Source organism: Siniperca chuatsi, linkage group LG19, assembly GCF_020085105.1.
Source record: "Siniperca chuatsi isolate FFG_IHB_CAS linkage group LG19, ASM2008510v1, whole genome shotgun sequence".
NCBI classification, from domain to species: Eukaryota; Metazoa; Chordata; class Actinopteri; order Centrarchiformes; family Sinipercidae; genus Siniperca; species Siniperca chuatsi.
The window spans coordinates 26166030-26182451 of record NC_058060.1 but is presented as its reverse complement, the minus strand read 5'-3'; the positions used below and the strand labels follow the sequence as shown (position 1 = coordinate 26182451).

Genomic DNA, 16422 nt, shown 5'->3' with positions numbered 1-16422 from the left:
CTGTGTGTGTGTGTGTGTGTGTGTGTCAGGTGGAGTCTCTGTACAGCCGTCTGTGTCTGGACTCGGAGAAAATGGCTCAGCTGATGACGCTGGGCTTCACTGAGAGAGAAGCCCGGCTCGGCCTCAGAGCCTGTCAGGGAGACCTGCAGGAGGCCGCCGTCCACATCAGCAACCAGAGACAGGTAACGCACGCACACACACACGTGCACGCACACTTCCTGGACATTCCAGGAAAAAGTCCTGGAATGCCTGGAAAACGACACGTTATCCTGGAAGAGTTTAATGTGCAAATCTCAGTCGATCGTGTGAATAAATGTTTCTTTAACACCAAATTATTCCTGTCCGCTTCTTCTCGCCTGACACGATGAGTGTGTGTGTGTGTGTGTGTGAGTGTGTGAGTGTGTGTGTGTGTGTGTTTAACGTCAGCCGGACAAAGTGACGCCGACTGATGAAGTTTCATTTCCAGAAATAATTAGTGGACGAACAGGAAATGAATCTCTTGACATAGTTCCAGCGTCTTAATGATGAGTTTGTTTTATCTTACGTGACAGAAGCTCTTTGAAGGGTTTATTATTAAATAAGAATGACTTCATCCTTTTGTGATCTAGATTATTTAATTAAGTTGTGTGTGTGTGTATGTATGTATACATATAGCCGTGCTGAAGCTTGTGCTCGCTGTGTTGGCCAGGAGCGAGAGGAGCTGCAGCAGAGGGAGCGGCAGAAGAGGAGCAGGAGGATGGAGGTCATCTCCACCCTCACCGAGCTGGGCTTCTCCAGGAGAGACGCCGCCACAGCGCTGCACCACGCCGACGGAGACGTGGACAAGGCTTACGCAGTCAGTGTCTGTCTGTCTGTCTGTCTGTCTGTCTGTCGCAGAAAGATTTTCATTCAGTCCGTCCACAGACGCTATAAAATACATTCAGTATTGTGTCCATAACTCCAGGACGTCCTGGTGATTTCTGTCTTCCTAGCGGATATTTGATGAAACTGTCTCAGAGGGTCGTCAGGGAGACGAGCCTTTGTGTCTCCGATGTTAAGAAAAGAAAAGATATCCATGTTCTTTAATAATCCCGGGGACAGAAATATAACCTGCTTGATAACGTGGGGGCAGAGTTTGTCCCGAGGGGGGCGCCGGAGGGACGCTCAGTCGGAAGGACTTTTCTTAGTCTCGTCTTGGAAACCTCGAGCGGTTTCACGAGCTTTCAGCTGCGTCTCGTGGTCTTCCTCAGCGGAGGTGGAAGGTAAAGCGTGTTTGTGTCGTCTTCAGATCCTCCTGGACTCCAGCCAGGCTGCTCGGTCGACCAATAACAACACAGAGGGGGCGGTCAGTCCGGAGCGCGTGGAGCAGGTAAACCCACCAGCACACCCGAGTCCTGAACCGGGAGCCAGGTTAATCAGTCAGCCAGCTGTCTTTGGGCTGTCCGCTGAGCTGCCTGGTTACCATGGTGATCAGGAATCAGAATAAACCCTCTGTTGTCTTTCGTGTCGTTTCACGCTGGGAGCCGCTGGGCGGAGTCACGCCGTGGGTTTGATCCCGCTCCTCTGTGTCCCTGCAGTTGCTGTATCTGGGGTTTGAGAGGGAGGTGTCTGAAGCTGCTCTCAGACTGACGGGTGGAGACGTCCAATCAGCGACTCAGCTGCTGCTGGACAACCAGGGCGTCCTCTCCCCGGAGCTGCTGTCGATGTCCCCGCCCTCCACCTCCTCCTCCTCCTCCTCCCCCTCCTCCGAGGAGCCCAGCACCTCCTCCAGCTCCGCAGGTAGGAACACTAACACCATTACAGTTACAGTACTACATCCATTCAGACAAGGAGGGGGCAGGGGGGAGTAAAGTCTTCACTGTGCTCGTCTGTAATTTATGACGGGACAGGACCTGGTCTGTAACAGGCGTCCAGCAGGACAGAGACTAAAGAAAGACTGCAGCCTCCTCAGGGGGGCCGGAGACCTGAAGGGGAGGCAAAGATACTGCAGGAGGTGGATCTGAGTCAGAAACCTCCTCCTCCTCCTCCTCTTCAGAGTCCTAACTCCGTCAGGTCTGAACTCACAGACCTGAAACTCACATCGAGTCGTTCAGTGAGACTCACACGTCCAGAGGACGTCGTCGTCTCTGACGTCTGTCCAGAATAAACCTCCAGAAACCAGCTGAGACGCCAGAGAAGAAACCTGCAGAACCTGCCTGAGAATCCTGCTGTTTCTAAGTTTCCTTCAGTCTCACAGTGATCCAGAGACAGCTGTCTGTCCGTCCACGGGTCCACTGCAGACAGGAGCTGCTGACTGCTGGTTCGGCTGCTCTGACGGGACAGTCTGACTGCATGTGAACAGATTCAGGCTAACAGACGTGTCTGCAGTCTGTGGCTTTAATGTTTCTCCATCGCAGGCCTGTATGTTGGTGTTAGCGTGTTTCCGTCTTCCATTTTCACTCAAACGTCAAATTTCACACCGAGCAGATGGAATAAACTCAGAGATCCAGTTTAAGATACAAGGCCGTCGCTCCGGACGGGATTTAAACTGCAGGAGGAGCCAGTTCACGGAGGAACAGGAGGTCTGCGATTACTGAAAGAAGTCCGCAGCAAATGCATTTCCTCCTGTTGGTCCGTGATAAACTACAGCAGCTGTTGAAGTGAAACTGTATATTTAAATGTGTCATTTGCAGGAATAATTCATTCAGATTCCCTCCTTCGTTCTCAGCGGACAACGAGTTGGTGAACGAGGTGCTGGAGGACATCTCCCGCCACGAGGAGGATTACCTGGACCTGACGCTGGACGAGGAGAGCGAGCTCATCGCCACCATGAAGACCTACCTGGACCGAGGGCCCACACACACCGTGTGACACACACACACACACACACTGCTTTACTCGTCCTCTGTTAGCCATGTAAAGCAATAAAGGGTATTTTCTGCAGTTATTTCAGTCCAAAGTTAAGCACCTGCTCAGTAAAGTGCCACAGCTGAGGCACGACCTCGAACCATGAGACTCACGTCAGTCTGACTTCATAACAATAATAATGAGATTTCATCAAAGATCGTCTTAGTTTTCTTTGTAGCTCGTCAGCAATAATTCAGCCGAGGTCAGATGTGTTTGGATGTTTCAGGCTGCTGAAGAGTTTTTGTTCTAACGTGAGAATCTTTCTTTTTTAAATCAAATCGCTGCCTGTTTGTTGACAGCGATGATTTTTTTTGGACAAACCAAAGGCGCTTGTGTTTTAAAGAGCTGCTGCTCTGAAGTGATTTCTGTTTTTTTTTATTGTTCTGACGGGAAAGCTGTGTTTCATGTTCGATGTAGCAGCACTTTGAAAACTAATTTGAAGTTAATTAACTTTTATTTAAACTGAGTTGACGTTAACGTTGCGTTCCCTGTCTCATGTTGATGGAGCCAATAAAGAAAATGAAGGTTTTGTCTGGGTTCATTTGTCTGTGGATGTCCATGATTCACACGTTTACCACGTTGTTGGACAGATGTGTTCAAATACTGCACAGTGACAAGATAAACCTGCGTCCAAACCTTTGGGACGAGCTGTCCTGACGGGAAGCGTCCACGTTTGACGCTTCCGGACAGGTGTTTCTGTTTGTCTACCCCGGCTATATCATTTTCCCCACACTTCCTGCTTCTGCTCCTACAGCTTTTCAACCTGTAGGAGTAACTGGAGCTGGGATTGGATCAAGTCTGAATGCTTTGAATCTCTTATTGAACCTGTTTGTGTTGAGCTCTCAACATCTGTCAGTAAAGTTAAATAATTAAACCTGCAGAAGCAGAAGCCGCTCTGAGTGTCCGTCCGATTAATGCTGACAACCTGCAGCTCCAGCTAGAAGATATGAAACATGGATTTCATCTGAGTCTGACACCTTATTCTTCACCAGCTACTTGATCCAGACACTGCAGCTATTGATCTGATTTCACCTCTGAAACAGACGTGAGATCAGCTGATAATGTCGCCACAGAAGACTCATCAAAGATCATTTACTCACGTACTGAAGGACAAATCTGAGGTTCTTTTCATGCTACTATCTACTTCCACTCCGCTACCTCTCCGAGGGAAATACTGGACTTTCACTGCGTTTCTCTGACGGCTTCAGTTACTTTTCACATTAAAACATGAGGAGTTTTGTTAGAAATGAAACTCCAGCAGTTCTTCCTGTAAATCCCTTCCTGGCTGCAGCTCCTCAGATGTGCAGATCTGCTGCTTTTCCTCTGAACGACTGTAATAACTGTGATGTTTGTTAATAACGTCGAGCTTTGGACTGTCGGTCGGACACGACGACACGCTGAAGGCGTCGCTTTGGGCTCTGGGTCGTCGTGACGGCGTTTCTCACCGTTTTCACCAGTTTTCCAAACCGATCGATCGATCGATCGACGGAGAAAAGAATCGGCAGATGGATCCAGAATGAAAAGCATCATCAGCTGCAGTCCGATACAAACCGGTTCGACACGAGCTCCAGCTCCACCAGCTGCAGCAGCAACATGGCGGAATAAAGAGGCGTGTCTGTTCGGCCGTTACAGACTTCAGTGGGTCTAAATGTGTCGGGTCGCCTCTTTGATCAGGACGTTACATCACTTCCTCAGCTTACCTCCGCTGAAACAAACAGAACCAGATGTTGACGTGGTGTTTGCAGGCAGCTGATTTATTTAGATGTAAACTAACAGAATAAAGTCTGCAGGCCTCCATCAGTACCAACACTAGGCACTGTTCAGTATTAGTAGTAGTAATATTGTAGACTTCAGTCAGCACAGTATTCACAGCGTGAGCTGTACACATATAAGACTGCAGACTGAGTTCTTACTGCAGAAGGAATACATTTCTGCTGAGTTACACAAACGTGTGATCGGTCGTATATTACTCAGTATATGAACAGAAATATGTCTGATTGATGAATTACATGTACAGCTGCACGACGATTCAGTGTGGAGTGTAAATTACATCGATCATACTGAACGCAGCTCTGTTGTCCGTTTCACTAAGTTGCGAGGAGTTATTGAAGTTTGTGTTTTGCACATTAGAAGTTTTGTCTGATGTGAAACAAAGTTAAAAAGAATAAAAAGTTTAAATGTTCGTATTGATATCGTGACGCTGCTTTGAACCACATTACGCCCTCATTCTGTCGTCATTGTTTTTAGTCGCTGTTTCCCTGAGCAGCGTCTGCCAGGCTGCAAAGCCTCCAACAACCTCCACCTGCCAGTTCAGGCAGCAACCGTCAGCCCGAGAGCCTTGAGTCATATTTCATATTCTCTATCGAAACGTCTGACTATGGCTGCAACTAACGATTATTTACATCACGGATTCATCTGCTGAATATTTTCTCAATGAATCGATTAAGCGCTCGATCTATAAAACGTCAAAAAACTGTGAAAAATGTCCATTTTAATATCCGAGAGCACAAAGTGACGTCATGAAATGTCTTGTTTTGTCTGACCAACAGTCCGAAACCACAAAATATTCAACTTCCTGTACGACATTTGAGAACTTGGAACGAACGAACGAATTAATGAAAAATTACTTGAACGATTAATCGATTATCAGAATAGTTGCCAGTTCATTTTCACTTATCGATGAATTGTTACAACTCTACATCTAACATTTATTTAGTGCTATGTCATCGTCCACAGAACAACACAGACAACAGCTCAGAGCTGAGAGAGGCCCAGGATGGGTTTAGCCTAGCTTAGCACAAAGACTGGAAGCAGGGGGAAACTGCTAGCCTAACTCCGTCAAAAGAGGAAGAATCCACCTTCCAACAACTCCAAGTCTGTCCGATTTACGTGTCAGTGGCAGATGTGTGCTGCTGTTCCTGCTCTCACGAGCGTCTCAAGAAGATCTTTGTCTCAGTTCAGTCCCAGTTTCCTTTCTGGCGACACGAGTTCTTCAGAAGAGGTGAGGTAATAACACGCTGTATGACTCTGATGTTAACCTGGTAGCTCGTACGTTACTGTGCAGCGTTAGCATGTATGTGATGCTTTCCCCTCTCCTTCAACGGCTGCCTCCCAGGTCCAGATCAAACCATGTCATCGGATCTCGGCGTGCACGAGGCCGTATCTCTGAAAGTACAAACGCGTTGTCACTGTCAGTAAATTGTACAGTACTTGAGTAAAAGTACATAAATACATCCACCACTGACAAAAGAGCCTATTTCACTTTGATTTTCCTCTTTTATCAAACATGTAACTAAAAGTGTTCTTAACCACTGAATACTGAACCACGTCGACTGTAATCGGCCGCTGTAAGACTTTAGTCACTGCTGATTCCTGCCAGAATTAAAAATGTAAATTAAATTCTGAAGTCGGCTATCGGTGTCTGTCTGTCTAACGTCGCCTCGTTAATAGTTCTACGATCATTTATCGATCACTGCTGATGCGTTTTACTGAGGTGAGGATGTTTGTAAAATACATAAATGGTGACAAACATCAACAAAAGTCGGTGGAAAACTTCTGAAAGATTCTGCTGAAGTCAAGAACAGCTACAAGTTTCTTTTTTTACAAACAACCAGCTGGTCAGAATCAGAAATACTTTATTGATCCCCGAGGGGAAACTCTTTTTCTGACAGCGACAATTCCCATCTCAAGTGAAAGCAGCATGATTTAATCCAAACAGCAGTAGCAGATCGCCGTACAGCTTACAGGTGTTTGTGGTGAAAATCTGGTTCTTCTATCATTAATCCGTCTTTGTAACCGTTTCCATGACAACAGTTAATAATAAATGACTCCCACCTGCTCAGGAAGGCGTAAACTTTTAAGTTCTACATTGTGACTGACGTGCTTCAGCCTGTTGTTACAACGTAACTCCCCCCCACTTAACCTAAGCTACATTTGCTGATGTGCACATAGCTGCTGCTGCTGCTGACTGCTGGTCCCCATTCAGGGCTCACGGTTGGTTTATAGAGCATGAAAGCCAGATCCCTCATGGGGTTAACCGATTCTCAAGTCAGTTTTGTTTCAAACGTGTCCTTCAGTCATCTGCTGGAACAGATACACTTCTGTTTGAATGAATGCAGCTGTCTACACAGGCTGCGTAGGCTTGAGTTTTACTCGCGCTGCCAAGATCCGGGTGACCTACACTCAGTAGTGTGCCTGAACACATCCTGTGTAGACACGGATGAAGCACTGCAGCCCCTGCAGCCCCCGCTACGCCTCCTCTGTTACTCCACGTAGCTAAAGTGAGTCCAGGTACCTACTGTGATGTGGAAGATTTGAGCTGCCTAAATAAAAACAAGTCAAACAAAGAAATAAATTGAAATACAATACACATTTATCATTCAACAATTTAAAAAACAAGCGAGTTCATTCAGTTATTAAAGACAAAAAGCTAAGTAACTGTCCTTTAAACATACACTCCCTGGCCACTTTTGTAAGTTCACCTATACAAGTGAATCTAATCCTATACAACAGCTCAGCCACAAATTCTAATGGGGCAAAACATTAGAAATACCTCTCGATACAGTGCAGTCCAGTTCAACACCACTGTAAACCTCAATAGTAAACATGTAGTTAAAGTAACACCTGTCTGACAGTGTCAATCAAAAGGGAACATTATTATCTTTGTAAATGTAGAATTTAAGGTTGACTGCTGTGTTGCACTGCATTAAATTGTACAGGTGTACCTAATGACGTGTTTTTCATTACATTATGAGACAGTAGAGGCATGAAAAGGAAATACATACAACAACGTGTGTTATATTTCACTTTATTGATCGTATCATAGCACGACTTCCTCCGTCCTCCTCGTACAGTGTTGGAAATAGTTTAAATCCGCACCTTCATGACTTCAGCACCATCAGTGTTTTCTTCATAAACACACGGGAGTCAAAATTCTCGTTAGTCGAGAGTCAAAACCGGCGTCTCGCCTTGAGAGAAGTCGTGGGAAAAGAGTCTGTTATCAGCATTAGAAACACCTTCGAATACAGCGGGCAGAAACACTCCAGCCAATCAGGATCAGCAGAATCACATAAGCTCATTACAAAGTCACCTGAAGGGGAATACTCAGCCAATCAGGTCCAGTGGAAAGAGTACAGTCGAAAAAGGGTTCTTACAATCAAAGGGTTCTTACAAAGCACATCAGAGGATCCACGCAGGTGAGAACCCGTACTGTTTCGTGGTTTAACCACTTACAAGCGTCACCAGCGCGCTCACACTGGAGAGAAACCACACTGTTGTCACGTGTGTGGGAAGCACCATCAGCGTATTCGCACGGCGGAGAAACCCTACAGCTGTGAGCAGTGTGCTGACGAACACACTGGTGTGTAAACAGCTGACGAGCTCATCTCTGAGGCTCAACTGTTGTGGCCACATTAACAAACCCAGGCTTCAAATGGCTCCTGGATATTAAGCCTCAACACTTTTAAGTGTTGACCAAACTTCAAAACTGAGATCACAACTGTCATTTACCGAAAGTCAGCAATTATTGTATGATCAGATATTTCTGTTTTAAATCTGTTTGTCGTATGTCAGCATTAAATACCGATGCATTTGTAAAGTTTGGCTCTTATTAAATAATACTTTTATTGAAAAATACTTTCATAACCTGAAATCTGAAAATGTTGTTAAAAAATAGCTGTAGTTTTACTGATATCAAATCACAAATCAATCTCCTGGATGATTCTTTAATTTATTTAAAGGTCCAGCGTGGAGGATTTAGTGGCATCTAGTGGTGAAACTGCAGTTTGCACCGCTCGCCTCGCCCTCCCCTTCCAGGCGTGTAGGAGAAACTACGGTGGCCGCGAAACTCACGAAAGGCTCCTGTAGAAACATGGCGGTGCAACATGGCGGCCTCCGTGGAAGGGACCCGCTCCCTCTGTAGATATAAAGCGCTTATTCTAAGGTAACGAAAACACAGCGATTCTTATTTTCAGGTGATTATTCACTAATGAAAACACACTTATAAATATTATTTCCCATTTCTGCCGACAGCTGCTCCTAAATGTTGCACACTGGAGCTTTTAAAGGATGCGTTCACATTTTCAAGTCTGTCTTAAAACAATAGTCAGTAAATAATAATAATAGTAAACGTTCCTGTTGTGCAAACATACATTCAAAGATTATCTGAAGTTAATATGAGGCTCCTGCAGTTTAAGTGTAAAATGTAAAAATATTTGTCGTGACTCATCTTGAACCCGGGGCGAATGGGGTGACTAGCTAACCCCGCCCATCATACAAAGCAGCACTTGACCGTTAGCTAGTGTGGGTAGCTAGCCGAGTGGTATCATAGTAAGAGGTGTGTGTTTGGATTTCAGCTGGAAAAACTCTGTTTACGTTTTCAAATAATGTGGTTGAGGCCAAATCTATTCATTTAACCCTTATCCACCTCCTGATCTAACAGCTCGCCAAGCCACGCCCATTCAAAATCCAACGATTCGACTTTAATCCCTCTCGTAACTAAACCCCACTCACACGTATGCTTTTTTCACTCTGTAATTAAGATGCTCTAACTTTCGCTGTGACGGTCAAACTGAAGAGGAAGAACTCCGCAGTGTGCATCCTTAGATTGTATTTTCTGTTGGATACCGAGTCACACAAAACAACACACACAGAAAGTGTTTGATAAAAAACCAGTTTTCTTATTTTAGTCTGGGTTTATTTATTGTACATGATTACAGCGGTGGTAGAAGTCACTGGAGAGGGAGGTAGAGGGGGAGCCGGGGGTCAGAGGTGAGGGTTTAGAAGTAGTTGACGACCCTGCGGATGGACTGGATGTTGGGGTTCTGGGCCTGCCACTCGTTGTGGCTGCAGTAGTCTCCACGCTCAACGATGTACATGCGGCCGCGGAAGTTTGGCTCCTCGTACATCACCCAGCTGAAGGTGGGGGAAACAGACAGGAGGGTTTATAGCAGGTAACTAACAGTCATCTTTATTATCGATGAATCTGCTGGTTATTTTCTTGATTATTATCGATTGTTTGTTTGGTCTGTAAAATGTCAGAAAATAGAAACATGACATATTTAAATGTCTTGTTTTGCCCAACAAACAGCCCGAAACGCGGCACATCCTCACATTTGAGAACCTGGAACCATCAAATGTTCGGCATTTTTGCTTGAAACGTTACTTAAAATGACAAATCGATTATTGTGTATGTGTGTGAAACTCACGCTCCGTCTCCGTAGACCTTGACGGAGTTGATGCAGTTTTTGGAGAATCCGCGGCTCTGCAGGAAGGGACAGTCGTCGCAGATCTCCACACACTGGCCGGAGAAGTTACAGGCCTCGAACAGCTCGATGCGGTAGTGCTCTCCATGCTGACGGATGGACAGAAAGATTAGAAGACAGATGAAGTCAGTTATTAGGAGACAGAAACCAACATTACGCTACAGTTGTGTTATCTGACAAGTTTCCTCCCATCGAGCTTCGCGCCTCCTCTGATAAAATAGATATGTTTCCCATGGAGTTTACTGTGACTAACTAGTTATTAAATTGCATTCATGTTGCATTAAAAAGTTAGAAATCTAACTCGGTGGACTTTGCAGAAACCCTGTTTAAAGTTTGGCCTGACGGTGGCGCTAGAAGAGAGGAGTTGCCGTAATCATTAGGATTTATGAACGTGAACATCCAGTTAGAATTTCACACGAACGGAAAACAAACTCGTCGTGAACCGAAATGTTGGTCACTGGGAAATTTGTGACCTGCTGGTGCCGATCAAAGTGAAAGATCAAAGAATACAACCCCACCCCAGAGGTGCTTACCATGCGGATGGGCTTGCAGGACCCCATGTGGTCGTTGTGGGAATTCCACCTCTGGAATTCGGGGTACTCTCCGTGCTCCAGTATGTACTGCTGGCCCTTGAAGTCGGGGTGGTCGTAGCAGATCCAGGCTCCGCTCTCCACGCGGATCGAGTTCACCCTGAAAATACGCGAGTTAATAAGTGTTATGGTCTAGAAATTACACACCAGAACATCTCAGGGTCTCCGGAGAGAACCAGGCCCTTATTGTTCCCCAGTTAATGCAAACTCAACACTCCCTCCATGTTTACCCGTCGTCTCTATCATTTAGTATAATGTCCATTTCCACGGCATCAACTCCATCAGTACAACTACACCCTAAATTCATCCTGCAGCCTTCCTTTTATAGGTAGGCTTTTAATGTGAAAAACATCAGGAAGTGTTGAGGTTTGCTGACTGTAGCTTAACAGATCAATCAGGAGGAAACGATGGAGTTAATGAGAGTATGAAAACATTATTTCGGTAAATAAACTGTTGCTGATCATCACAATGGAAATAACCTCCACAAAGTTTTAAGGAACCAGTTTCTCGTAAAACTGAGATATGGTTTGTCAGCACAACTGCGATGAAATTGTCGTGAATTATTTCAGTGAGTTTGGTGAAAATGTGTCGGGGTTCTCTGGACTAAAGTTTTGGATGGAAGAAGAAAAAAGCCTCAGTTTTCTCGAGTCAGAAAACGTCAAACTTTAATGAAAGTAAACTTAGAACCTAATTCACACTGTAGTCTTTCTGCCGACCTGTTCATGAAGCCGCGGTCCTGGAAGTTATCACAGTCTCCTCTGACCTCCAGCTTCCTGCCGGTGAAGCATTTCCCCTCGTAGAAGGTAATCTGGAGAAAAGAAATGAGCACATGATAATTCACCTGTCGGCCGCCTCCGCTGGAAGAAATCTGCCTCACGTTTAACCGTCGACAGTCAGATGTCTTACACTGGAGGAAACTCAGACCGTCTGTCAATAAATTAGATTCAATTTAAGAAAGAAAAGAAAAGTAAAAACTGCTTTACATCCGTCTGGGCTTCACTTAGCAACTATCTTTGAATTTCAACACTTTATCTAGTTTTCATAGTTACGTCTGCATCATGTAAGTTAACTGGGATCAGATGTATTTAAGTACTGTATTGTACAAATACAGTACAATCATAAATGACTCCTTTCTTTAAGAATCCACCTAATTTACAAATAACTTTTGGCTGATCTGACAGAAATAATTTAAACAAGCATGAGCGATTTAAATTATACTATTCCCTGTAATTCCTTACATAGTCGTCTCCTCTGGTTCCTCTCCAAGCCTGTAAATATATATCTATATATATATAGATATATATCTCTACCTGTGGCCTCAGGAAATCTGGTGTTCGCTCTGAAGTTACAAACAGCCGGTCTGTAATTTAGGTTTTTATACAGTAGGTACTTTTCCGATTGTTTAAACACAAAGATCACACGCTGACATACTCTGGCGCTCGCTTTGCCACATCTGTGTGAGCTGATCCTTCCGCCTCTGCGAGACTAGAATACTGTTCATTTAAACATTTTCAAAAGTTTACACCAGAATCACAGAGTTAAAGAGTGTGAACAGGAGCGTTGGTCTGTCCTCTCCGCTGCACCTGTAACCACACCCAGCAGTGATGTCACGGTGTACTGACACACCCTGGAGTACACTTCTGCATCACTGCAGCAAAGTGAGAAGTTAAACCAATGCAGGTCAGCAAGAACGAAGCCAACCAGTCGAGCACTCTGCTGATAAAAAGTACAAATTTTATTAGGTTATCCAGGTCAGCGAGTTATCTTGGATGACCACCTGAACTTAAACTGAACTTCAACTTTTAGCAGAGTTGCTTTGTTTCTTTTTTCCTGTGACCAGTTACCTGAAAGATTCACTCACTGGTCCCAAATCACGCCACCAAAACCGTCTCAAACTAAAAAACTAGGCAGCAAGAAGGAATTTGGAGGATTTGGTGGTTCAGCTGGGAGCTGCAGCAAAATCAGGGACTTGTACTCAACCAGTAAGACTTCCTTCTGGTTCCAGGGCAGCTCTGCCTTTTTTAAAATAACAGCAAAACTAAATCTACGATCTGCAGGTAGTTACGTTCCAAATTAGCAGCTACAGTCGTTGAACAAGCCGAAGGTAGTTTTATGATCAGAACAGGACTTTAATTTAAATGATGGTGGTTTATCTGTAGAAGAGAATAATATACAAGCAACTTAAATTATTTTAATTTTTCATTTTTTGTGTCTTGAGGATCTTCTCAAAAATAAGATGACGTCATCCTCAAATTTGAAATTTTTAAATAAATAAAACAGAATATTCCCTTCAGAACTACGGCTGCTTAGTATCACAGCAAGAACATCACACCAAACTCCATTCAAAAATCAAGCAATTTAAATGCAGTCGACACGTACAAAAGACAGTTTGACCTGGATTTGAATTGAATTTCTGACCCAATACACAAAACTCATAAGAAAAGTAAAGTTTTAGAGACTGCAGTTAAAATCTTTCAGTTTCTTTGAATAAAATGTTCCCCAGTGGCTCACTCTACCACAGGGCCCCGGTGATCCGCCGAGCAGCTAAATCTCCACATTTAAAACTGTATTTTTGTTGTTTACAGCCGTTATACTCACCTTTCCAGAATACTGCGACATTTTTGCCCACTGGATGTTGTCCAACCTGGCCCGCAACCACACACACAGTGTAACAGAGAAAAAGTTGGACACCCCAATATATACTGCAGGGGGGCGAGCGAGGGGCGAGGTCCCGGCCGGCCGGACAAAAGACGAGGCTTTAAAGGTTTCTGCTGCCTCGACGCTTTCCCTTCATCCTGATGTGTCTGCTGATTCTGCTGTGTGTGTGTGTGTGTGTGTGTGTGTGTGTGTGTGTGTGTGTGTGGAATGTGCTTGGCCTGAGCTTTGCAGGGTCAATGGTATTGCACATGCCACGCTTCTATACAGGCGGTGAAAGGATGCACACACAGCTCATGTGCTGTCAGTGTTTCTATGTACAGACACAACATTTCATTTTATACACTGTCACAGTTTGGAGACAAACATCTGACTTTCATCAATAAATTGGACAAGAAAAAACGCAAAACCTGCGACTTGACCTCATCTACTAACTTTTGTAGAGCAGCGGCCGTATTTATCAAACCGCTAAAAGTGACATTTTGGACTTCAGTAAAAGACAAAAGTAAAAATCCTTCACGTTTATTCGCAAACTTGAGAACAAAACACATTCATCAAATTTCTTTTGGCTTAAAAATGTCTTAAACCTGCAGTGACTGATGTTTGTGTCCACACAAGCTCGAAGACAACATTAACATATCATCAGCTTTTAAGTTGATCTATTGTGATCAAACAGCTGCATATTTCCACACACACACATTTCCTTGTACTTCTATCTTTGTGAGGACCATCATCGACATAATGGATTCCCTAGCCCCTAGGGTTGTTTCAGTTTTATCTTTTTGTATATGGAAACAAACAATAAAAACTGTTAAATCATTTTACAGACTTCTGTACTAATTTATCTAAAAGCTAAAAATACATCATCATGACAAAAAAATCATTTCTATCATTACATGAGTTTATTTCCAAGGCTACATTTCATAGATTTGATTTACACTCTTCATATTTTGTCCACAGTGATGTAATGATCTCCTTTCATCCATCGCTCAGCTGTTTCCGTCTTTTGTCATCCACATATGTAAGAAAATGATTAGAAACCTGGTTACCTGTGTACATGGCACTGGTACAAAGGGTCTCCAGCAAATAGCCACAGCCTCGCTGACATGACAAAAGCCCTCACCTTCTCCCGTCTGCTCAGCTTTTATATGTTACCAATCTAACTGTCATTTATAAACAGTGTTACTAACTCACTCAGTACTGTGTGACCAAGTTTAGCTTTAATCGGTGCAGGTGCTGACTGACTGACTGTGTTTGTCCCTCGGGGGTTACCATAGCTGTATGTGCTCGCTGCTGACACCGTTCTGTACTCGACTTGGCAGCTGCGGATTTCTGTCTCCAGGTCGTTTCCTGTTCCTGCTGCTGTCATGATACAACATACATACATGGTCACGCCTCGATTACTTTAACAGCCTGTTCACTTAATCAAAAAGCTGTGAAACGCCTGCAGACTGTACAGGACTCAGCTGCTCGGCTGTTAACCAGGACCGAGAGGTGCGACCACATCACACCTGGTTCAGCCTCTTTACATCGGCTCCCTGTTGGTTTCAGGACTGATTTTAAGATCTTGTTGATTACTTTTAAGGCTCTTCATGGCTCCAGACTATATTTTAGACCTTGTAATCCCTTATGAACCTTCACGTAGTCTGAGATCTTCGGGCAGGGGTCTCCTGTCTGTTCCTGAGTCCAGGATGGAAACTAAGGGGGACAGAGCTTTGGCCATCAGGGCCCCGAGGCTCTGGAACAACCTGCCCGAAGACATCAGGCTGTCTGAGTCAGAGTCTTCTTTTAAGTCTCGTCTCAAAACACATTTTTATCTGAAAGCAGATCCTGATTTTACCTGAGCTGGCTGTTTTATTTCTTTACATTTCATCATTCGCTGTGGTGTTTTATTTCTCTGTGAAGCACTTTTTACTTTGTTCTGATAAATGCTCTATAAATAAAGTTTTATTATTATTATTATTTTATGACTGCAAAAAAAAAAGTAGCATCAACCCAGTTATTATAAGTAAAACACTTGTTGAGGATAATGAATATTGCTTTACTTCCACTAGATTCCCACACATCATGTTAGTGTGCCCTGAACTCTGGTGGCCTGAGAGGAGCGCAACACCAACTACTGGAAATAAGAACATAAACATACAGAAGAGAAAAGAACAAGTAGACGGAAATATTATCTCACACTGAAGAGAAAGATAGTTAAACTGCAGACTTCTGGTGGAGGAGGTGGAGCAGAAGGAGTGGAGGAGTCTCAGTGTGTCTGCAGAGACGGTGTAGAAGGACAGAGCAGCAGCAGAGAGTCCAGATACACTGACGATACTCTGCCACATCCAGAGGAACACACAGGGACAATGGTGGACTTGCCTTTGTGTCTGACAGTGGAGCTGATCTCAGAGCAGTTCAGACTGCAGCACTGACACTCATCTCACTTGTTGTGATTCCTCACACTCTGACAGAGATCACAGCTTCCAGCTGATGAGAGAAGAAGACAGACAGCAGAAGTGATAAATCAGTGTTTACAGAGACTCCCTCCATCAGCTGGCAGTCAGTGAAGCAGCACATCCAGTATAAAGACCAGCAGGGACCTCAGTCCTGTTCAGACCAGAAGTGGAGCGGCTGTGTAGCGCAGCCAGCTTCCTTTCAGCGCTCATGTTAACGTGTTGGAGGGAACACACTGAGCTGGAAGCTCACACACCTGCAGAGACTTTGGGCATCGAGTCTGTTTACTCTGCAGATTTCACTGAAGCACACAGTGGAAATAAAGTGCTGAGAGTTCCTGAACGCATCATGACTGCAGAAACAGAGAGATGTTCACTGCTCACTTTAATGATGGATTTACTGCTGTTAGCGCTCAGAGCTGTTAAAAACCAGCGTCTCAGTCACGTCTGAATATTTCATCTACTTCTGAAATATTACATGACCAATGTGTAAATATGGAGTCTGTTCTGTGAAGGAATTTTCCTTACAGGGCCCTAATGTGGCTGTCAGTTGAGGTACAGGTCATACACATGTCACTCTTGTGGTCTCTTGCAAACCTAGAAATGAAATGA

General features: G+C 44.3%; 2 protein-coding genes across 4 annotated transcripts in view; one reads left to right on the top strand and one right to left on the bottom strand.

The window, feature by feature from the left end:
- Positions 1 to 3394, top strand: part of nub1 (negative regulator of ubiquitin-like proteins 1) — an 11400-nt gene extending 8006 nt beyond the window's left edge. For 2 of the 3 annotated variants that reach the window (XM_044176186.1, XM_044176184.1), the window contains 5 exons: positions 30 to 182; positions 689 to 835; positions 1268 to 1348; positions 1557 to 1758; positions 2687 to 3394. In XM_044176186.1, coding sequence (XP_044032121.1) covers positions 30 to 182; positions 689 to 835; positions 1268 to 1348; positions 1557 to 1758; positions 2687 to 2829 — 726 coding nt within the window. In that variant the 3' untranslated portion in view covers positions 2830 to 3394. The remainder of the gene's footprint in view (positions 1 to 29; positions 183 to 688; positions 836 to 1267; positions 1349 to 1556; positions 1759 to 2686) is intronic. The other variant, XM_044176185.1, reaches the window with a different exon arrangement.
- A 6125-nt stretch (positions 3395 to 9519) lies between these two features.
- Positions 9520 to 13595, bottom strand: crygn2 (crystallin, gamma N2). The gene is made up of 5 exons (XM_044176273.1): positions 13316 to 13595; positions 11434 to 11525; positions 10661 to 10817; positions 10071 to 10216; positions 9520 to 9777 (listed from the first exon to the last, which is right to left on the bottom strand). The coding sequence occupies exons 1-5, from the start codon at positions 13334 to 13336 to the stop codon at positions 9642 to 9644; spliced, it is 552 nt and encodes a 183-aa protein (XP_044032208.1). The 5' UTR covers positions 13337 to 13595; the 3' UTR covers positions 9520 to 9641.
- Positions 13596 to 16422: the final 2827 nt, after the last annotated feature.

Bases quoted from the DNA above. Each gene is read 5' to 3' on its own strand.
- crygn2 (XM_044176273.1), bottom strand. From the start codon at position 13,336: ATGTCGCAGTATTCTGGAAAG. The intron at 10,818-11,433 runs GTCGGCAGAAAG...GCGTATTTTCAG, and splicing joins GACCGCGGCTTCATGAACAG to GGTGAACTCGATCCGCGTGG. The intron at 9,778-10,070 runs GTGAGTTTCACA...CCCCACCTTCAG, and splicing joins AAGGTCTACGGAGACGGAGC to CTGGGTGATGTACGAGGAGC.